Source organism: Rissa tridactyla, chromosome 2 (genome assembly GCF_028500815.1).
Source record: "Rissa tridactyla isolate bRisTri1 chromosome 2, bRisTri1.patW.cur.20221130, whole genome shotgun sequence".
Classification (NCBI taxonomy): domain Eukaryota; kingdom Metazoa; phylum Chordata; class Aves; order Charadriiformes; family Laridae; genus Rissa; species Rissa tridactyla.
This window is the reverse complement of record NC_071467.1, coordinates 96,468,521-96,488,205: the sequence shown is the minus strand read 5'-3', so window position 1 is coordinate 96,488,205 and position 19,685 is coordinate 96,468,521. Positions and strand designations below refer to the sequence as shown.

Sequence of the window (19,685 nt, the reverse complement as noted above, 5' to 3'; positions counted from 1 at the left end):
ACCTACTTTATTTACTAAGATAATGTGGAATATTCAAGCATCAAAGTACTTCATGTTATCGAAAAAAATCAATTAGACAACATGAAAGTTACCTTTATCAGATGCTCTAGAGGAGAAGCCACTGGTTGTTGAGATGTTATCATCATCATGCTGAGAGGTAGAATCTTTTATTTCTTTTACAAGAGACAGTCCAGGACTGCCAATGCCAAGTGAAGATGATGTAGAGGGCTGACAATGTGGTACGGTGGAATCCAACATGGTACAGTTCAAATGGCTCCGATGAAGAGAGGGCCTTGTTAACACATCTGAGAAGTTCAATGCAGACCTACTCGTGGATGGTTCTAAACAAGAACAGGGAGACAATTAGCTTTCCAATAGGCAAGCTCACAGAAGCCAAAACCTGTTTTCTATCAACACTCAGGCTATTGCCAAGTTCTAAGCACAAAAATAGAGAAGCCGAATTTAACTTCTTCCTCACCCAGATAGGGTTTCATCTAACTCATTACAACAGCAACACTGCTTGCAATACTACGTATTAATGTTGCATTAAGAAGTAGTTAACTATGAGGTTTTAGAACACCAAATTCTGACCCCCATGCTCAAGTGCTCTAACACTGTCTCTTTCACTAAATCAAACATCTATAAATTCTGTCTTCTGTAGATAAGGCTTGCAATAAGCTTTCCAAAATTTGAGATTACATGGCAAGTTACAGACAACTCTGCAGTTTATATAATCTTCTATCAAAAATTATGGTAAAATGAATACATAACATGAAAAATGTGTATTTGCAGAGATTTTGGGGGGTTTTTGTCTGTTTTGGTGTCGTGTCCCCCCCTCCCAAATTCTATCATATCAGGTCATGCTATAGGCAAAACATTATTTCCTATCCATTAACTTTTGAGATTTTGGCACAAGGGACAAGTAAGCATCGTAGCCTCAGTTGCAAAATGGGCATTTCTTCCTTTTGAACCAAAGGGTCTGCAAACGTTGCCAGTGTCCTGCAAGAGGTGGTCTCACAGCTCCAACTTGCCACACAAACAGAACAGCTATTAATGGGTACCTTGCCTGATAACCACATAAGTCCATAGTCTCTCCCGGGGATTCCGGGTACGAACATGATTTTGAGTCACTATCTTCTTGATATTTGCACTGAAGATTAAACTAGCTAGTTCAATCTTCATAACCACTGCAGTACTAGTAATTAGTTCTCCAAAGCACTGGTAGATTTTCAGAACTCTCTTGATAAAGAGAACTGTTATCAAGCTGAAGTCCAGGCAAGCAAAGGAATATAGGCTATAGCACATAGGTACCTCAGAGCTGAAGAAACAGGCTTTCTAAAATTGTAATAGTAATAATAATAATAAAAAATTATTATTAGCTATAGCAAGAAAGATTGTCTGCAATAGCCACAGACTGCAACACAAGCTACTAAAGGTTCTAGGGTGCCCATCTGCTCCCGATTTCTTGGAGCTAGAAAGTTTGCTGTGCAGCTGTTCTTACTGAAAGGTCCTTTCACACAGTTCTTCAGGAAAGCCAACATGTGTTCCTCGTTCATGAAGACCTTCTCTATTCCTTTATCCAAACTGATTCTCAAGCTACAGCTACACAGAAAGCAATAAAGCTCCTTATTTACAATTAGATGACATTGGTGACAAAGGTATTTGCTCATTACTTTTCATTCTGCCAAGAACACAAGCAAATGACTTTCCACACAGATGGTTACGTACGTCTGCTCAGACAAAACTTCTCTCGTTATTAAAAATTAAATTCTGCAAACCTGCTACTTTAAAAGAAACTCAAATGAGAGCATATGTAAATTTACAGGGGAGAACAACAGAAACAGTGAGAGGCACAGATATAAAACACAGATTCACCTTTTATACAGTTAAGTAAGGGGTTGCAAACTTCTCTGACAAGGGTCCAAATAGGTTTTCAAAGACCCCACACTAGCCATGCACACACCTTAATGTTACCAAATATTTCAAGAAGAATAACATCATAAACTAAAGTTCCCCAGTTCTCCATTAAACTGTAAATTGATTGAAGAAGCCCAAAGGGGAAAAAAAAAATAATCAGGACATGAGAAGGAATTTTCCTCTGGCATTCCAGCATCTGGTCTTTTGTTTTGAGGACAACAAAACAAATGAATGTTTTTATTACCTTAGGCAATTAGTTAGACTTTCTTTCCAGACCTTTTAAAAAGAAAGCATAACCCAGCACATTTGCAAATTAATATTATCAATATTTTGCACCTGGCTAATTGACTACCTGAAGTTAACTGATGACTTCCAAGAGCTGTAAGACAACCTCCAGTATTTTTCACAATTATGTTTACAGTTTAAAGCTAAGACGTTTCACAAACAGTTATTGGGGGAGTTCTTGTTTGGTTGGGGTAGGGGGGAGGGGGGCATTTTGATTTTGTTTTGGGAGGGGGGTGTCTTTTGGTTATGGGATTTGTTGTTTTTTTGGGTTTTTTTTTCTTTTTAATTCTGTCAAAACGCTCCTTCCAGCTTCCCTTAGAAATTCAGATTCAAAACTAGAAATCTGTGAATAAATACAGATGGCCAGAAAACTAAACAATTTTTCACATACCTTCTAAATTAATTCTTGCTGATTCAGGCGTGACTCTCCCATCAATCACTATGGTATCTTCATTTGCATAATCATGGTGATAGTTTACTGGACTCTCTTCCTGGTTTGTAGATTCATTTGTATCTACACATTCATCTTCACTTCTATTGAAATACTTCTGTAACCATCCCGGTACAATGTTTTTCACTGATTCTGTAACTCTGCTAATGATTCCCTGCTTAAAAGAAAAAACACTTGTTAATTACCAAAACACAGTCAACAGCATTGCTGGGATGCAACCTTACACAGACCTTGAAGACAGACATTAGATAGCAAATATTCCGTACAAGAATAAGACAGAGGGGGCTGATCCTTGACATAGGATCTCTATACTTCTGGGACACACATGACAAAAAAACTCACCTAACATTGATTTACTACTAACCTATCCGTTTCTGCACCGTCCAGTGACCTTGGCAATGTTCAAAATTCTGAAATTTCAGCCAAAGTTCACCAGAGTCTTGTCAAGTCACAAGGTCATCAGGAAATTCTATTTCTAAATAACTCCCAATGTATGTACTTTTTTTGAGGACTCTTGCTCTAAACACCTTCACTTGAAAAACCATCAAAAGCAGAAGCTCAGCAATTATCTACAGTGACAGTGATGACCATAATAGCTGCTAAAATCAGTGAACTGAAATATTTCTATTTTTTCTAATGCTGAACTGCAATGACAATGTGCATCAAAAACCCCACTGTTATGCTCTGAACAGTCAGGGTATCCTGAAAGAAATCCTGGAAGAAACAGCTATAGTTGAATAACAGACATCTCACTACAGGACTATTAAATATATTTATTTTGATCAAATTTCATTTCACGGTGTATTGAAGTTTTGGATCTCCAAACCTTAATATTCTGCAATTACTGAATGCATAAAAGCCATTTCCCTTTTGACATTTACCAATCATCTGCAATGCTTACATTCTACGTTTAAGAAATATTTATTTACCATTTTGTTCTACGCAGTCACTTGTTCCCCATCATGCCCTCAAAATTTCAACACACCTTCCTGTCAAATCACAACCCCACGCACCTCAAAATTTCAACACACCTTCCTGTCAAATCTCAACCCTGTGCAGCAGATCGCTTGCAGCACGGAGCTCCAGCCCTCTTACGCTGACTGCAGCCACGGAACCAGCTGCTAAACTCTGCGAGCTGCAAGGCAACCTGAAAGCTAACTCAGCAATTTCAATACTTTGGAAACTGCAAAGTAACAGGAGTTAAACAGACTTTTGTTGAACTCCATTGTCAGTTGCTGACAAATGTACCAAAGGCTCTGGCAAGGTACCAGGTTTAGGCAACAAAATTTTCTAGTCAAAATTATCACTCAGGTGTAGAAAATTGAGAATATTATTTGAACATGTAATAGTTACAGTCTAGTAAACAATTCTGAAACAAGAACTCTGCTGTATTCAACTTTCTTTAAAAAATTAGCGCATAAATGAAAATAGAAGCCCGTATCACTTATTGAAGTCCTTCATACACGATAATGCAAACACCAACTTACAGGAGTTACAAACAGATTAGACACTCTTGAATCTCGAGTTAAGAGAGGGGCGGGGAAAGAGAAGGAAGGGAAGGTAGAAGACAAAAAGTCTGTTTACAGAAAGAAAGTCATCTTAATTTACAATTTGACATTTTTTGTAATGATCTGTAATTTAATCTTCTACTTGCACAAAGACAGAATAAATATCCAGGGACAGCTTAAACCAGACAGAATACAGCGTAATAAACACATCCATCACAATTACCACACTAAGATGCACACAAGTACACCATGCTCAGGATGTTGCTGCTATTCTACATCATTACCAAGCCTCAGCTTTCCAACAAAAACTACTAACCGCATGCAATACCAGAGTTCACTAGCAGTTCAGTGCACGGTACAAGCAAAGGGGCAGTGCTCACTCTGTCCCCAGCACCTCATTTCCACCTTTCCCTGTGCACACTGTCCCCCTTTTTTGGGGCAAATATTTTGCTGCTATGAATAAAGGCATATCAGGAACTCACAGGAGTTAAAATTTGCCAAAATAAGCAAATGGTCAGGACACAAACTGCATCCAAGGCAATGCTCTTTCCAAAAAGCTAAGCACTACTGCGTTCAGTATTGCTAGAGAGTTTTTTCATCAGAGAATAAATATTATTGGCTGTAAAACAGGCCTGTATGATTCGCTTCTAAAGAAATCCTCCCAGGACTGAAAGCCACCCGAGACTCAAGATGGAAGAAGTCACAGGCATCAAGAGTAAACACCCAATCATTAGTAATCCAAATGATTAACTGGAGAATCTAGCTAGACTAATAATTAACCAAGATGACATTTTACCATCCATATCTAAAATCAGACTGGTTTGACCATTTCTTGCATATGGCAGCCTTGCCAGCATTCTCCACATCATCAGCACTTTCAGATTAAGCTGGGTAACACAGGGTAACAACTTCCCAAACCAATCCAGGAGCTGGAACTCACTCAGCGCAGCCCTACTGTAGCAAGTACTAATAGCCTGCTCCATCTGGCTTTGGCACAGTGGAAGACAAGAAGCAGAGTTTTACGCTCCTGAATACCGCTGGCTTAGTGACAAAGCAAGGAAACGCAAAATACACAGAAATGCACCTCCATTTTCTGTCTGCAAAATGAAAATATTGATTAAAGGCACTGTGAACAGGCATTATGAATGAGCCATCATCAAACAGAGGTCTTGCTAAGAAAAAACACCTCTCCCCTAAAGTAAACCCCACACTCCAGGTATGCATTCACCCAGGGGGGTGGGGATCAAGAAAATGAAAGTTTCCTCATGGTATCTTCTACCTGCCCATCACAGCTGGAAGACAATAAATAAAACACCATGGCTGGAGTCCTGTCCAAGTCAGGTAGTTAAGGTACCACTGACCAACTACACTTTTAAACATGCACACGCTGTATTCTTGCCAGGGCATTTCAGCAAAGTGTCATGCCTTACACTGTCTTTAAAGCTCGCACTGTGATCTTACACTAACTTCCAGTTTTCTAATTCTTTAGCTTCAGCACAGGTGTTTGAACACTCTTTTCCTCTCCCTGTATGTGCAACGCAAGCCCATGCGGCCAGCAGCAGAACTCTCTCCCTATACTGCTCCTGTACCACCAGCTCCGTATCTTGTCCATCCCAGGTTCCCTGGTGCTACCATCTCCCCACACAGGCATCATTAATCCTTCCAGAAGGCTGACGAGGATACCCACGCTTCTCATTGATGCAAACAGATCTTCAGAGGTGAAATACAGAAGACACGGCACAAGACAACTCTAACAGGCTTATTTCCTCCAGCAAAATCTGTGCAGACTGCTCAGATCCCAATCTCCCCATGCCACAATTACGTACCAGTCCCTTCCTGAACACCTTCATTCACTACAGATACACCGAACACACTACTGACAAAAACTCTTATAGTTCCCAACTCCAGGTTGGGAGCAGAGGAAGCAGCGCTGGCAGGCAGCTTTAACACTCCTGACTCCTCATTTCCACAGGCCACAGAGGCACCAAACTTGCTGTTGTGAAAGGGCAGAAGATGCCACAAGGCAATCCTGACTGCATGTAGCAGCGTTTTAGCCAGTGAATGTGTTTTAGTCCTTAACTGACTGATTTCAGCAGTTTCAGAGCTGCTGTCAGTACCGATAGTTGTCTGCTCATCTTAAATGCACTCATATTCCATTCTCATCCTAAAACATCAACAGGAAAGCAGAACAAAACAAAACTCCACTGAAAAGATCCAGTAGCTTAGGAATAGGTATTTACAACAGTTTTTCAAATTCTGTGCATCGTCCTAAGTATCTGCAGCTCTGCTAGGTATGTCTAAGTCTATGTATACAAACACCACAGCAACAGTAACTACAGTTACTCAAGGCATATTGCCTTGAGATGCAACTCTAAGCAAAAGATACGTGGATAGAAATACTAACCAGTAAACAAACACGTGTTGTAATTTACTACTTTAAAATACCATTTATTCAAAGAAAGAAAAATCAATAGATTATGGTCACAGTTTGACTTCCAAACTTAGAAGCAGGCTATTTCTTGGCCAAAAACATTTACAGAATAGGACAGTTTTCCCAGCTCCTAAGGGTCTTTCACATAGCATGGGGGGAAATGTGTTGGCAAGACTTCTCAGCAATGCTGCATTACTGGAAAAGATCTATTTTTGTAATTGAGTTTATTTCAGTCTGAGAGGCTTAAGTAAATCCCACTATACAACACAGGGCATACTAAAAAAAATTAGATATATAAATTATATAAAGGTCACACACCAACATGAATTTGCCAGAGATGCAAAGTACACAACTGGATAAAAGAGCTGATTTCCACTTCACTGTATGCACACCTCTGAAGAGCATCAAGGTTTTACCTCCAGGCCTCTCAGACATTTCTTTGCTTCCCATTTCAAAGTTCAGGTTATTAAAACATATGAAACCGTAAAGTCCTTAAAAAGAAAACCTGCACCTAATGGTGAAGTTCACCGAGACAGTGGAGATCAATCAGACCACTTCCAACCATCAAAAAGGCATTTTTGTGCTCTTCTCTGTCCCCCACAGCTACCTCATGCCAGCTCTGGCGCGTAGCAGGCTACTCTCTGTACTAGCTGAATTCATTAATCTGGCAAAAAGTACATGTTTCTCTGCTGGACTAATGAGTTCAACTGGCTCAGTGCACCAGAACTGGCCCGAGAGAGAGCAAGATCAGGCAGCCAGGACGAGAGGCAGAAAAAACAGAACTTCTGTGTGTCCGCACTGCCATTAGACTGTCCCTGTCTCCTCTCCACCTCACCCTTCCCCTGTGCTGCCGCCAGAACATACGCGCAGCCAAGTGACTAACTGTATCAGGGCTCTATCAAATAGATCCAGCCAAAAATTTGTCTATAGACTGTGACAGTGAGGACTACCCCTTCAGGGGCATCAGGTCGCTGGTCCAGCTCACCACGTTGCTGCACGGGTGCTGATTAAAAAGCAGGGATAGAAATGGAAACACGACATGATTGTCTCTTGCAGCGGCACAGACTCAGACTGGCATAAACCAACTCTGCTTTTGCTATTTAGGGAGTGGTTTCAGTTTGGACGTAGGACAGCAGAGCTTGATATTTCATTTAGGAAAAAAGACAATAAAACTTGTGACTTAATATGAACAATATGTTACAAGAATGTCATTAATTATGTAACATTTGAAAAACAACAGTTTTATTTAAGGCAAGTGAACTAGTTCAGATTTATTTCTAAAAATCACGAAGAAGGGATTATGATTCCAGATGCCAGTGTATTTCCTTCTTATTGCTTGAAGTGAGCCTTATTTTCCTTAGTCTAGTTAGCTTTAGAATAAACATCCCCGGGAAATGCAGGTGCTGTTTTACATCTTGGCACTGTTTGCAGATCTGTACCCATCATTATCACTTCCATCTACGTGCAAAAAGCCAGCGTATGCTCCAATAATCGGTGTCTAACCTACTAGGTTAAATCCTTGCGATGCTGAATGGTTTTATCTCAAGTTTTGCCCACACCTTTAGTTGATACAGCGACAAGATTACAAAAGAGAACACGAAGCACAAGGCAGCTTTCTTCCTTGCTTGTAGGAAGCATTACATTAGGCTCCAGTTAATCCTCATCAGCGATCAGCGCCGTAAATCACTGAGCACACGTTCAGTGTTACACTTTTGAGACAGAAATCTATCAGCATCCAAACCAAAAAAGCTTAAGATTAAGGAGACTACTTTCACTTACAACCTTGCAAGCAGTTTTAAGGGAGTTCTTTCTTAATCTAAGAAGGGACTCTTTAAGTACAGTTAGTATTTTTTATTGAAAGACTGCCGCACTCAGGCAGTGTGCCTGCAGCTAAGTTTCATAGACAGTATGTAGAATTACATAAATTGTAGTGCTACTCAGACTATTTTTCTTCTCCTATAAGGGAACCCTATAGTCAAAACCGATTATTTTTACTTAAGTACAATAGCTAAAAAACCACATGGCATCAGGATAACAAACTGACATAACTGCATGGACAAGAAGTTTAAAGTTTTCAAAATTAGAATGATCAAGAAATATGTTTTCCATAGCACCAGATCTTTCCAAGGCCATTAGTACAAGTTATCAGATTTAGCAAAGCATGATAGCATACTTTTTTTTATTTAGGATTTAAAGACACAGTTTAGGCATAAAATTGTCTGTCTTATTTACAGGTATACTCTCCAGAGTAAGACCCAATTTGTTACAGTATTTCAGCATCACCAAACCTAACTGATAATAGAAATGGAAAACTCTTCCTCTCTCCTGCATTTAAGGCGAATAAGAACTTTCTGCATAAAAAGGCCTTCGGTGTATCATACCCCATACTACAAATTTGCTGCCTCCTATAACATACTACACTCCTAGCAATGAACTAAACATTTTCAGTGCCACTTTGCCTAAAAGCACTCACAAACAAACATGGTGTCACAGGCTAATCTATAGCACATAGTAGTGCTATAGATTGTATGTATGTAAAACAGAAGCAAGGGCAGGCCAAATTCTGCAACAATTCCTGAGCAATGGTTAAATACCATTCAAGGGCAACCCACAGCTTGCCAACGTCCATCCCGCTGTCCAATGCTTTCTAGTGTAAACAAGGCTTTATAGATAACTTCAAGCATATTTCACAAAATTAAGTACTTACTGCTACAAAATTTCATTCCTGCCACTTTGGAGCGGCACTCCAAAGTAAATCACAATCTTCAAACAAGAAGAGTGGAATTAAATGTTTAAAGATAGCAAAATACTCTCATGATCCCTCTGAAATATCTTTTCTATCCATGCTGATCTACAAACTGTAAATACATGTCAGTCCTGTTGCACATTCAATGTTATCTTATTCACAGTCTTGAACACGTAAATTAAAATGAAGTAACCAAAGAATCACCTTTAGTTATTCTCTGTGATGATCTGGTATTCCAGCAAAACTCAAAGCCTTCGTACTTTTTAAGTGTCATACATAGACAATGTGCAGCCTATAAAAGTTAAGCTCACAATTCATCTAAACCAGCAGAATCTCAATTATTTTAAATAGGACACATTTAATGCTGCTGCACACACTTCTTGACTTGATTTAAAAAAAAAAAAAAAAAAGTAAGAATCGGTGCCTATGAGAAACGTAAACACTGACTCCCGGGCACAGCTGCTTTAGCTGCAGCAGCAGTGGCTATAGTTATACTCTTTGGTATTTTAAGGTAATATTCTGAAACCATAAAGCCGAGGTAGGCTAACCTCCGCTGCAGGGTGTAGTCTTCAGTCACAAAGAGGCAGCAGCGTCTTCCTGGCCGTATTTTTTCATCACAGCTCAACTGACAGAACCCAGAGCATCTCACAAACATATAACCAATATCTCCAAACACTGTTCTCTTACCAGTAACATGAAAAATGACCATTGCACACAGAGATTATTTTTGATTGAAGGTAATGGCATCTACACATCTGTATATATTCTACAACTCTGTAAAGTCAGTTTAATAGCAAATACTAAGGGCTGACATTCGAACAGGTGCACTATTATAGCTAAATTTAACAAGTATCTAGTTGCACCACAGTTAATTCCCTAATACAGTTACATTTAAAGCAGTTTAAACCTTGTTTACATCTGCGTAGCTCAGGATGACTTGAACTACAAATGCACCTGTATTACAGGCTTGTGCATACTGGTATAGTTTTCTCTCACCAATTTAATATTTTGTTAGCGTAAATATTTCAGTGCCCACTAGACCTGTAATCCAGTCTCAAAGAAAACGCCAGTTCAACAGTTTAACTCTTTGCTTGGTTTACTTTAGTCTCAGAGATCACCAGACCTTGAGCTCTAACAGGGGAAGGAGTCATGAGACTCACCTACTTCAAAAAAAAAAAAAGTCTGATTCAAAATACAATCATAACTAAAGCCACAGTCAGCCAGCGTTCCCCAGGACACACTCACACAACTCCTTCCAAGAGTTGAACTATGGAGACAATAATAAACAACTTCAGCAAGGAGAAAGAAAATTTTCTACTGGCACAGGTATTTGCAAAGCTAGCGTGTGTGCTAAAACCGTAGCTGTACAACTTCAGTGCATGTTGGTGCCCATGTGCTGGCATACACATTTTTTCCCAGCAAAGGTGAGTATAAAGATGAGCTTATGCTTACTTTAAAAAACCATGGTGGTCACAACCAAGCCAAACCCACACAAAGGCACTGTAATTAAATGCAAAATGCAATTATGAGATGAGTTATAGAAACTCAAAGGAAAACTCCTCCCTCAGCAATATTAGTATTACTGCCCTGATAGGAAAGCTTTAGTGCTGTGTGTTTCCTAGACAAAGGGAAGGAAAAACATTTAAAGGCTTTTCTTGTCAAAAGAAGGAGAATGTATTTGCAAACTTTCCAACAAAAACAAAGAAAAGCAAATCTCATAGTATAGACAAGATCTTTTAATTAATAAGTATTTTTGTACAGTAATCCACAATAGCCACAATGACAAATACTGTATCAGCAAGTTGCAAAACTGCTTCTGCTTCAGGCAAAGTCAAACAAGCTAGTTCATACTTGCCTTCGCTCGATTTTAAGATGGTCCAACTGACTTGGCTTATAGGCGTTTAGAGAGTACTTACCCTGTCCCTTCCACCAACAAAGCTGCGGTATAACAGTCTCCCACCAGAGGTGGTGACAAATAGCTGTGAATACCACTACCTTCAAGTGGCTCAACTGTCAGCAAAATTAACATCTCCTTGGCTTAAAACGTGCATTTAAATTGTACCTTCAATTAGACAGCTGTAACAGGCAGATAATACCTGTAGCATTTAGGCATAAGGACAAAGCAAGTCAAGACCTTTAAGCAGCACTATAAATAAAAATAAATAAAAAAATAAATAATAAAGGAATGTAGCGGCAAGAAGGGAAGATACCTGGCACAAGGTATCTGTACAAGGGAAAACAAGAAATATGGCCAAATTTAGGGTAGTTCATGAAACCACACAGATAAGTAATTTAATACCCTAACAAGTAATAAAAAAAATCTGCTTAATGGCTAGAATTCTTAATTAAAAAAATATTGTGGGCACTTAATAATTCTTCGGTGTTGAGGACTAATACTGAACGTTACAAAGAGCACAGAGGAGAGTTTTCATTATATCGTGGTAGTAGTACATACCAAGAAATGTATACTGAGGAACATCTCCCCCTTCTCTCATGACTGCATAAATATCACCAACATATTGTAGATGTACAATAGCTATATAATAAATACTGGATTGATTACACAGAACATTAAAAAGCAAAAAATCCAGAATTTTTCCAATTTAACATCAGAAAAATGGAAAAGCATATCACATGACCTACCACTAAAAAACCAGAACATTTTAAAAAATGGTCTGGGAAACAGCACCCCTAGAGAAAAGCCTCTCAGCTATTCTTTTCTTCAAGGCAACCTTGCAATTTACTCTAGGTAAAATGCAACAGTGAGATGGAAGCATTATTTCTTCCCTCAAAAAGCATCACAGCCCTGAAGACAGAATTAAGAGGATAGACTGACAAAAGGATTACCAACTTCGAGTAACATTGGCATTTACGCTGAAACCACATGTCTGTGCCTGCTCTGTGGTCCAACAGCAGCACTGACAGAACCGCACACACACAAAGAAGTCACCTATTACAACCTCCTGCTCAGAGAAGCGCCAAGAACAGCAGGTTACCCATGGCTGTGTCAACCTGGGTTTTGAGCACCTCCGGGGATGGAGACATCTCTGGGCGGTTCTTCCAGCGTGTTGGCTATCCTCACAGTTACATGAAATCGGAATTTCGATCTTTGCAACTTGAGTCCATTGTCTCTTTTCCTATTGACAGAAAAGCCTTACTATACCTTCTCTATACTCTTGTTAGGTATTTGCTCTTCTTAAGCTGAACACATCCAGCTCTCTCAGTCACGTGCCTCAGCCCCCTAATCATTTTGGTGGCCCTCAACTAGACTCACTCCAGTATGTCAACACATTTTTGTATTGAAGAGGCCAAAATTTGACACAACACTCCAGATGTAGGCCTAGAAGTGCTGAACAGAGTGGGAAAACCCACCTCACTCAACATCCTTCCCACATTCTTACTAATACCGCCCAGTATGAAGTTGGCCTTCTTCACCTCACGGGCATGCTGCTGACTCAGGTTCAGATTACTGTCCAGCAGGTCCATGGGGTTGTTTTGTCACAGATGAAGGACCTGAAGTTTGATAAAGACAAATACTAAGAGGTTCCTAGCAGCCCATTTCTGTCAAGATGCCTCAATGGCAGCCCTATCCTTCATAATACGATAGGGTGGACATTCCCCCAGTCTGGTATCATCTGGCAACCTGTTGAGGATGCATGCCATTCCTTCATCCCAGGTTGTTGGTAAAAGTATTAAAAGTAACAGTATTACCAGCCCAAATATCAACCCCTGAGCGCCTCTATCAGCAATCAGCTACCACTGGAACTTTGTACTGCTGATCACAACCCTTTGAGACCAACGGTCCCGCTAATTTTCGAACCACTTTACAGACCACGTGACAAGTCCGTATTTCACCAACTGGACTACGGGAATAACACGGGAGACCGCGTTGAGGGCCTTGCTAAAGCCCAGGTAAACAACACCCACTGCTGCCCACAGAGACAGCCATCCCACTGTGTTATGAATTTGTTACACAATGCTACGGTAGCCCGCACCTGCACCGATCTGAAATAGCTCTGCTCAAATTTTCGTAGGCATGCAAAAGAGATTTTGAACTCTGTCCTCTCACAGTCCTTAGAATCAGCAGCAGCTCAGTTCCTCCGCGGCAGGGGAGCACGAACCGGTTCTAATTACTGACTGGAGGAATAAATAACTCTCAGGAAGTGATGTGCTGCCAGCAACCAAAGGCAATTTGCAGTGTCCCAGCTAACACAGTCAATTATTTCATCTGCTTTTTTCTTCTCCTAAGATACCGCTCACTAATATTGTTTTTCTCCAATACTTCACAGCCTCCAAGGCTGTCATGACAACACTTTGAAAGACAAAACCCAAAATATTAATAAAATGCTATAGCAATCATCCTCTACAATTTGTTGTACCACTGACAGTACTGTTAGCCTAAACGAGAGAAAACTGTCAATATCTCCTTTTAAAAAGTTCTTCCCAACTAGCATACGTTTTTGTTTACAGTAGCAGTAGAAAGACAAGTACCACGTTTAAACATCTGTTTTGCCAAGACATTTTCATATTGCTGGGACAGAGACAGAACCTCTGATGTTAACTACTAGCCCATTCTTTTAAAACAAATTTTTAAATACACATGAAGCATTTCCTCAAATCTATTCATTTTAGCTCAATGTGCTAGCCTACTACTAAACCAAAACAAGCACAGAAACGCATACAAGTATAAATACAACCACCTAAGCATGCTTCAAGGTGCAATCCTATTTACAGGAGTTAAACCAATACAGTTATACTTGTGAAGGTCTCTACAGACACTCTTAATAAAGATTGGTTTTAATTAATATTTTCCCATTTTAGGTTTATGAAACATTACCTAGTTTACATTACTCAGTATGATACTCTAGGAACTCTTTATCATGAGAGTTTCAAAATTTCCTCCCACAATAAACCTGGTGATTTTTAAGATTTCTTCTGCCTGCTGCCTGCAATCACTGCCCACCAAGAAAATCCCATGCATACATCAAAAAATAGTTTACAATTGGCCTACCTTCAAGACAGTAGCAGGTGACAAAGTAAGGATTTAGGCATTGCTGCATACAGTTTAAGTTCCCAATCCTGTAGCTATTGCATCCGGGAAGAATCTTACCTGATGTCTCAAGTGACTTTGTGAAACTCACCAATCCAAAAGGAGCTTTCATGACCAGGACCAGCAAATGTGCCTTTCAATGTGCCTTCTGGTCCCCTCTTTCAGGTAATATCCTAACTACATCAGCACAAGACCAACTACAAACATGCAGAAACTTACGCTGGTTTCATCAAGGAAAACATCTTTGGACTGTTTCCTTGTATATCAGTGTAGCACATCTACATTATAAATATGCACAGGCACGTCCAAGTGTAAGAAAAAACAAAAATGTATCGCTCCCCAGCAGAAGTTTCAATCTACAAATATTATATCTTATATCAAACAGCTCTAAGCGGAAGCTTAACATAAACATATAGGTTTATGGGAAGGTTATAAAGACTTTTCAGATAATTGTTTTTTCTCATGATTAAACCTGCTTGTATGAGTTTAAAAGTACAGGAAGGTCAAAGTTCTCTGACACTTTCATTTGAATGGTTAATTATCAAATAAAAAATAACCAAAAAAGTTATTTTACTCTCTTCTCCTATAAGTCACATTCAGAATCTTTGAAATATCTATGTTACCTGGATGAGAAGAGCACTATTCCAGGCCAAACCAGCACGTGCGTGCACACGCAAGCGCAAAACTAAACATAAAATTAACAATAGGAACATACAGGTACTATACTACAAGCTGTTTAATAAGTCAACAATGTAAACACTCATCCATTAACACATCCACACTAGTAATTCCAATCATCAGTCTACCTAAATGACTAGGACAAACCAGCATTTAGAAGCACTGGGGCCGCATCCAGGAGATGAAACCCAGATGCTGGCCACAACAACTCCCTCACTTGCATGTGCTTAGCTCTCGAAGCTGTAATTTTAACCCAAGTGCCTAAGCTCCTTACACAGTACAGAAGGAGGCTAGGTATTTCACCAAGAGATAGCTGAGTAAACAGGTAGCGTGCTAAGCTCAGCATAATCTAAAGTCAACACATTCAGTGTGGACCTGTCAACGCTGAGCCACCAGGAAAGCACAGTCAATGGGCAGGGACTCCTCAATTCTAATCCCGGGATGCCCAACCTAGAGATACAAAAAAGCTCTTTTCTTTCTGAGGATTCCCACCCACAAACCTTCATGATGGGTGAGTCTACACCATCTTTACTTAGCAGTGCTGCTACTTTTTATTTGTTAGTTTGTTTTATAACATAGCTGCTGACAGCGCGCTTTCTGTAAGGCAGGATGGTAGCTCAGAAGGGAAAATACCAGGGTTTAGTTCCTTCACTAGTGTGGGAATCTGTACCCATACCTCCATCTTCCAGAAGAATATGCAAGCTGCAAATCAGTCTTCTCTTCCAGACAGCGTCTGTTCACCTCTCCTATTTGAGTCTGGTTTAAAAAAAGGCTCTAGATTTAAAAAAAACCACACACACAAACCTATTGAAGCATGGCTTTAAAGTGTTATGATCAGGCACTTGGGGAGAAAAGGGCAGGAAATATTAGGCTTTCCGTGTTTGCTCCAAGGAATATCTAACATAAACCAAGTAACTTCTGAAATCAAGGATCAGAGCCTGCATGTCTCCAGTCCTGGAGGGCATCTTCTTCTTCTACATCCTCTTTCTGGCTAAGTGAATCATGCATTCTTTTTCTGGATAGTAACACAGTTTCAGACAGGAGAACTGAAGACAACACACAGCTTGGAGACTAGGATATTCGCGCGGAAAGTGGAAGATGTAGGTTGATCCATCCAGGCAAAAAAAGGAATCTGAAGCAGGGTCTACCACATTCTGGATAAATGCTTTAGCTAATAGTTGTTAAACGGCAGCAGGACCAGCACCTCCTCTTCCAACTGTCTTCTAATGCTGTCGCTGTACTTTATAGAAGACTGACTCTGCAGCACACATTGGGCGTGACTGGAGAATTCTCACCTGACTGAACTCCCCAGGAGACTGTGGCAAAATAACAACATCCAGAAAGCAGACAATCGTGAGCCAGGCATCATGTTAATCACCTCTCATGTAAATTGAAAAAAAAAAAAAATCTGATATCCTAGGATCTTTAAAGCTATTAGCTACACTGGGTACAGTGCTTAGACACCTTCAGAGCTTGATGATAAGAGACCGAGTGTTTTCAGGACCTCAGTTTTGACCGCAAGCACCTAGAACAGTTCTATTTAAATACTTCTATGAACCTACTTACTGATAATAGTTAGGGGAGAGAGGGATCAGAATCAGAGGTATAACCTCATGTCAGGATTGTACCAAGCATTTTCATGTCTTTCCTAACTCATTACTGAGAGATAATTAACACCAAACCACAGAATACTTCTGCAGAGTGGACATTATAGAGAAAACATGAACACCTGTCAATTAATTCCAATTGAAGTTAGCTATCTACCCAGAGCTCATCTTTTTATGTAATGCAAGTTAGAGAGCTGCAGAGGGTTAAAAAGCTATCCATTATGACAAATGCACATGCCTGACATCTGTCAGTTCACCTACTTTTTTAATCATTACAATTTTTCCCCAATATATTACTGTTAATTTGATCTACGATTTGCAGCATCCATTCTCTGTGCAGAATCCCACAGATATCCCCAAGCACGTGTTTGCTTTGGCACATTGTTTAAATAAACCTACTGGAAAACGCACAGAGACAACAGACAATAGAGGAGTGAGAAAACCATCTACACTAATTATTTTAAATTCACGTGTAAGGTTTCAGTTATCTACACAGTATGAACACAAGCAATGTGGTAATTTCAACATTATTCTACCATTCGCATAAGAGCTTTCAACATTTGCTCTCTAAGTGCAGTGATCCTTTGTATGAAGCATCACTGTGCTAGCTATACAAGGACAACACTACTGATCAGTATGCTATATAAAAGACTAAGCATAGCACTTCCAAAATAATAAAAACTAATTGAGCAACAACTCATGTGTAACACTCCCTCAGTTTTGCATATACTATTCAAACCCCTAGCTTATGTTACCAATTTAATATTGTACAGGTTTTGGCTGAACAGTCAGCTTCAGGTTCATAAATACACGTGGAAGGCATTTCCAGAGCACTGTCTCTGGGCACCTTGAAATTTTTTAGCAAACAGTAATTGGGAAAGATCTCTTCTTCTTTCCCTCCAGCCACTGTAAACGGCATGGGATTTTTGTGTCGAAATTTACAAACTGGCTTGTTTTTTTTTTTTGTCACGCATCTACTCTATCCTACAATATGAAGGAGAACAAACGCCTTATGAATTACATTTCGCTTGCACTGCATCAGCACATTTAGGCACGGGCAAGCGACTGAAGAAACTACCAGACGCAGACCTGAGGGTTCTGCATGCAGCATCATACAAAAAAAAAAAAAAAAAACCAACCAAACAAACAAACAAAAAAAACCCCCACACACAAAGCAAACAATCGAAGATGCCAAACTTACACAGCACCCTCACCAACTCACTTTCAATTTGAGACTTGTCAAGAAAAGCAAAATATTCGATGCGATGCACTTAAATACGAAGAGTAACTCACACTTGGCAACCCAGCATCATCAATTTAACCGGGGGGGGGGCGGTCCCGAGAGGGCTGCATGCAGACAGCCAGCACAGATTGCTCTTTCTGGTGCTGGCCCCGGGGTCCTTAAGGGATGGGACAGCCCAGACACAAAACGACCACCCCGCGGCGAGGGAGCCGGCCCACCCCACCGGCGGGGCGGCGAGGCGCACGGCGGGGGAAGGGGAACCGACCCCTTCCCTGCCGCCTCCTCCTCCTCCCGCCTTTGCTCCCTGCCGAGCGGGGGAGACAAAAGGGAGGCGAGGAGCCCCCCGCGGCCCAGGACTGCCGGCGGGGGCGGGAGCGGGGCGAGCTCCCGGAAATCCCACAATCCCCACGGCCCCGGCGGGAAACCCTTCCAACCCCCCCGGGCCGTTCTACCGGGAAACCCCGGCCCAGAACCTCGCACGTGGAGGGGGGGAGGGGGAAGGGGCGGCTCCGCCTCCCGCCGCTGAGGGGGCGCCAAAGGAAGGAGGGGGAGCACCGAGTAAAGGGCTTCCCGCCCGCCCGGGGGTGACCCGCAGCCTCCCGCCGCCGCGCCTCACCTGCTTGCTCCGGGCATAGGGAGGCTTCGCGGTGCCAAGGTGGTACCGCCGGGTCCGGATCTTCCCGCCGCCGACCCCCCCCCCCGCCACCACCGTCGCCGCCTCCCGAGGCCATGCTGGGATCCGGCCCTTCAGCTGCCCCCGCGGGGATGGGTCCGGCCTGTCCCGGGCCCGGCCCGGCCCGGCCTCCTCGCCGCTCCCTCCCGCCCGCCACGCGCGGCGCGGCCTGGAGCGGGGGCTCCGCGGCCTGCCCCTCCCCGCCGCGCCGCCGCCGCCACCCCCCCCGCGCGCGCGCTCGCTCGCGCTCTTTCCCTCTTTCTCGCGGGCGGGCGCGCGCGCTGCTTCTCACGTCCCCTCTCCGCCCGCTCCCGGCTGGCGCCCGCCGGCCAGTCCCGCTCGCGCTGCCCGCCCGCTCAGCTCGCTCGCGGCCGAGCCGCCGCACCCCTCCCCCCCCTCCCTCTCTCTCTCTCTCACGGCCGGCCAACCAACCACACGGCGCCCGCCCGGGCGGCCGCGCGTCACTAAAGAGCGCGAGCTGCGTCAGAAGAGCGGGGACCTCCCGGCAGCCCCCGCGCGCTTGGGCACCGCCCGCTGGGGGGAAGCGGGACAGGAGCAGGCCGCGAGGCGACGCTGAGGCGGCCGCGGCCCCCGGCGGGCAGGGCCGGCACCCGCCAAGGGACGGGCGTGGGGGCGGAAAAACCCGCCCCCGGGAGGCCGCAAGCGAGCGCGGCTCGGTGCGGGCTGGAAGGTCGGGAGCAGAGGTTTGTGACGGTGGAGGCCGCGCCGGGTTGAGCGCCGGTGACGGCCCTGGGCTCCTCTGCCTCCTCCCTGGGGCGCTCCGCTGACCCCGGAGGCACGACTTACCTACGCCGTGCCGGGCGTAACGGGAGTCGTCCCCTCCCCCCGAGGGATGGGGGTTCCCTCGTCCCTGCCGGGGAGGGGCAGCGTGGGGGATGGCGGCGGGAAAGCTGGAGAGCGGCCCTGGGGTCGCAGCCCTACTTTGGGGCTGCGTAAGCGCTGGGAACGACGGCCTGAGGGACTTGCCATCGCTCATTCTGGGCAGATGGGTAGCAGGTGGGGGGAAAAAAGGCTTCGACATAGATGCTCCTTCCTCAAAGAGGAAGGGGGCATTACTATTACAAATTTTAGAAAT

The 19,685-nt window shown here is 42.7% G+C and overlaps 1 protein-coding gene across 1 annotated transcript in view; it reads right to left on the bottom strand.

The window, feature by feature from the left end:
• NUP153 (nucleoporin 153) overlaps positions 1–18,662 on the bottom strand; it is a 44,287-nt gene extending 25,625 nt beyond the window's left edge. Inside the window, 4 exon segments of the mRNA XM_054193203.1 lie at positions 93–341; positions 2,594–2,807; positions 18,533–18,610; positions 18,612–18,662. Coding sequence (XP_054049178.1) covers positions 93–341; positions 2,594–2,807; positions 18,533–18,610; positions 18,612–18,647 — 577 coding nt within the window. The 5' untranslated portion in view covers positions 18,648–18,662.
• Between the last annotated feature and the right edge of the window lie 1,023 nt (positions 18,663–19,685).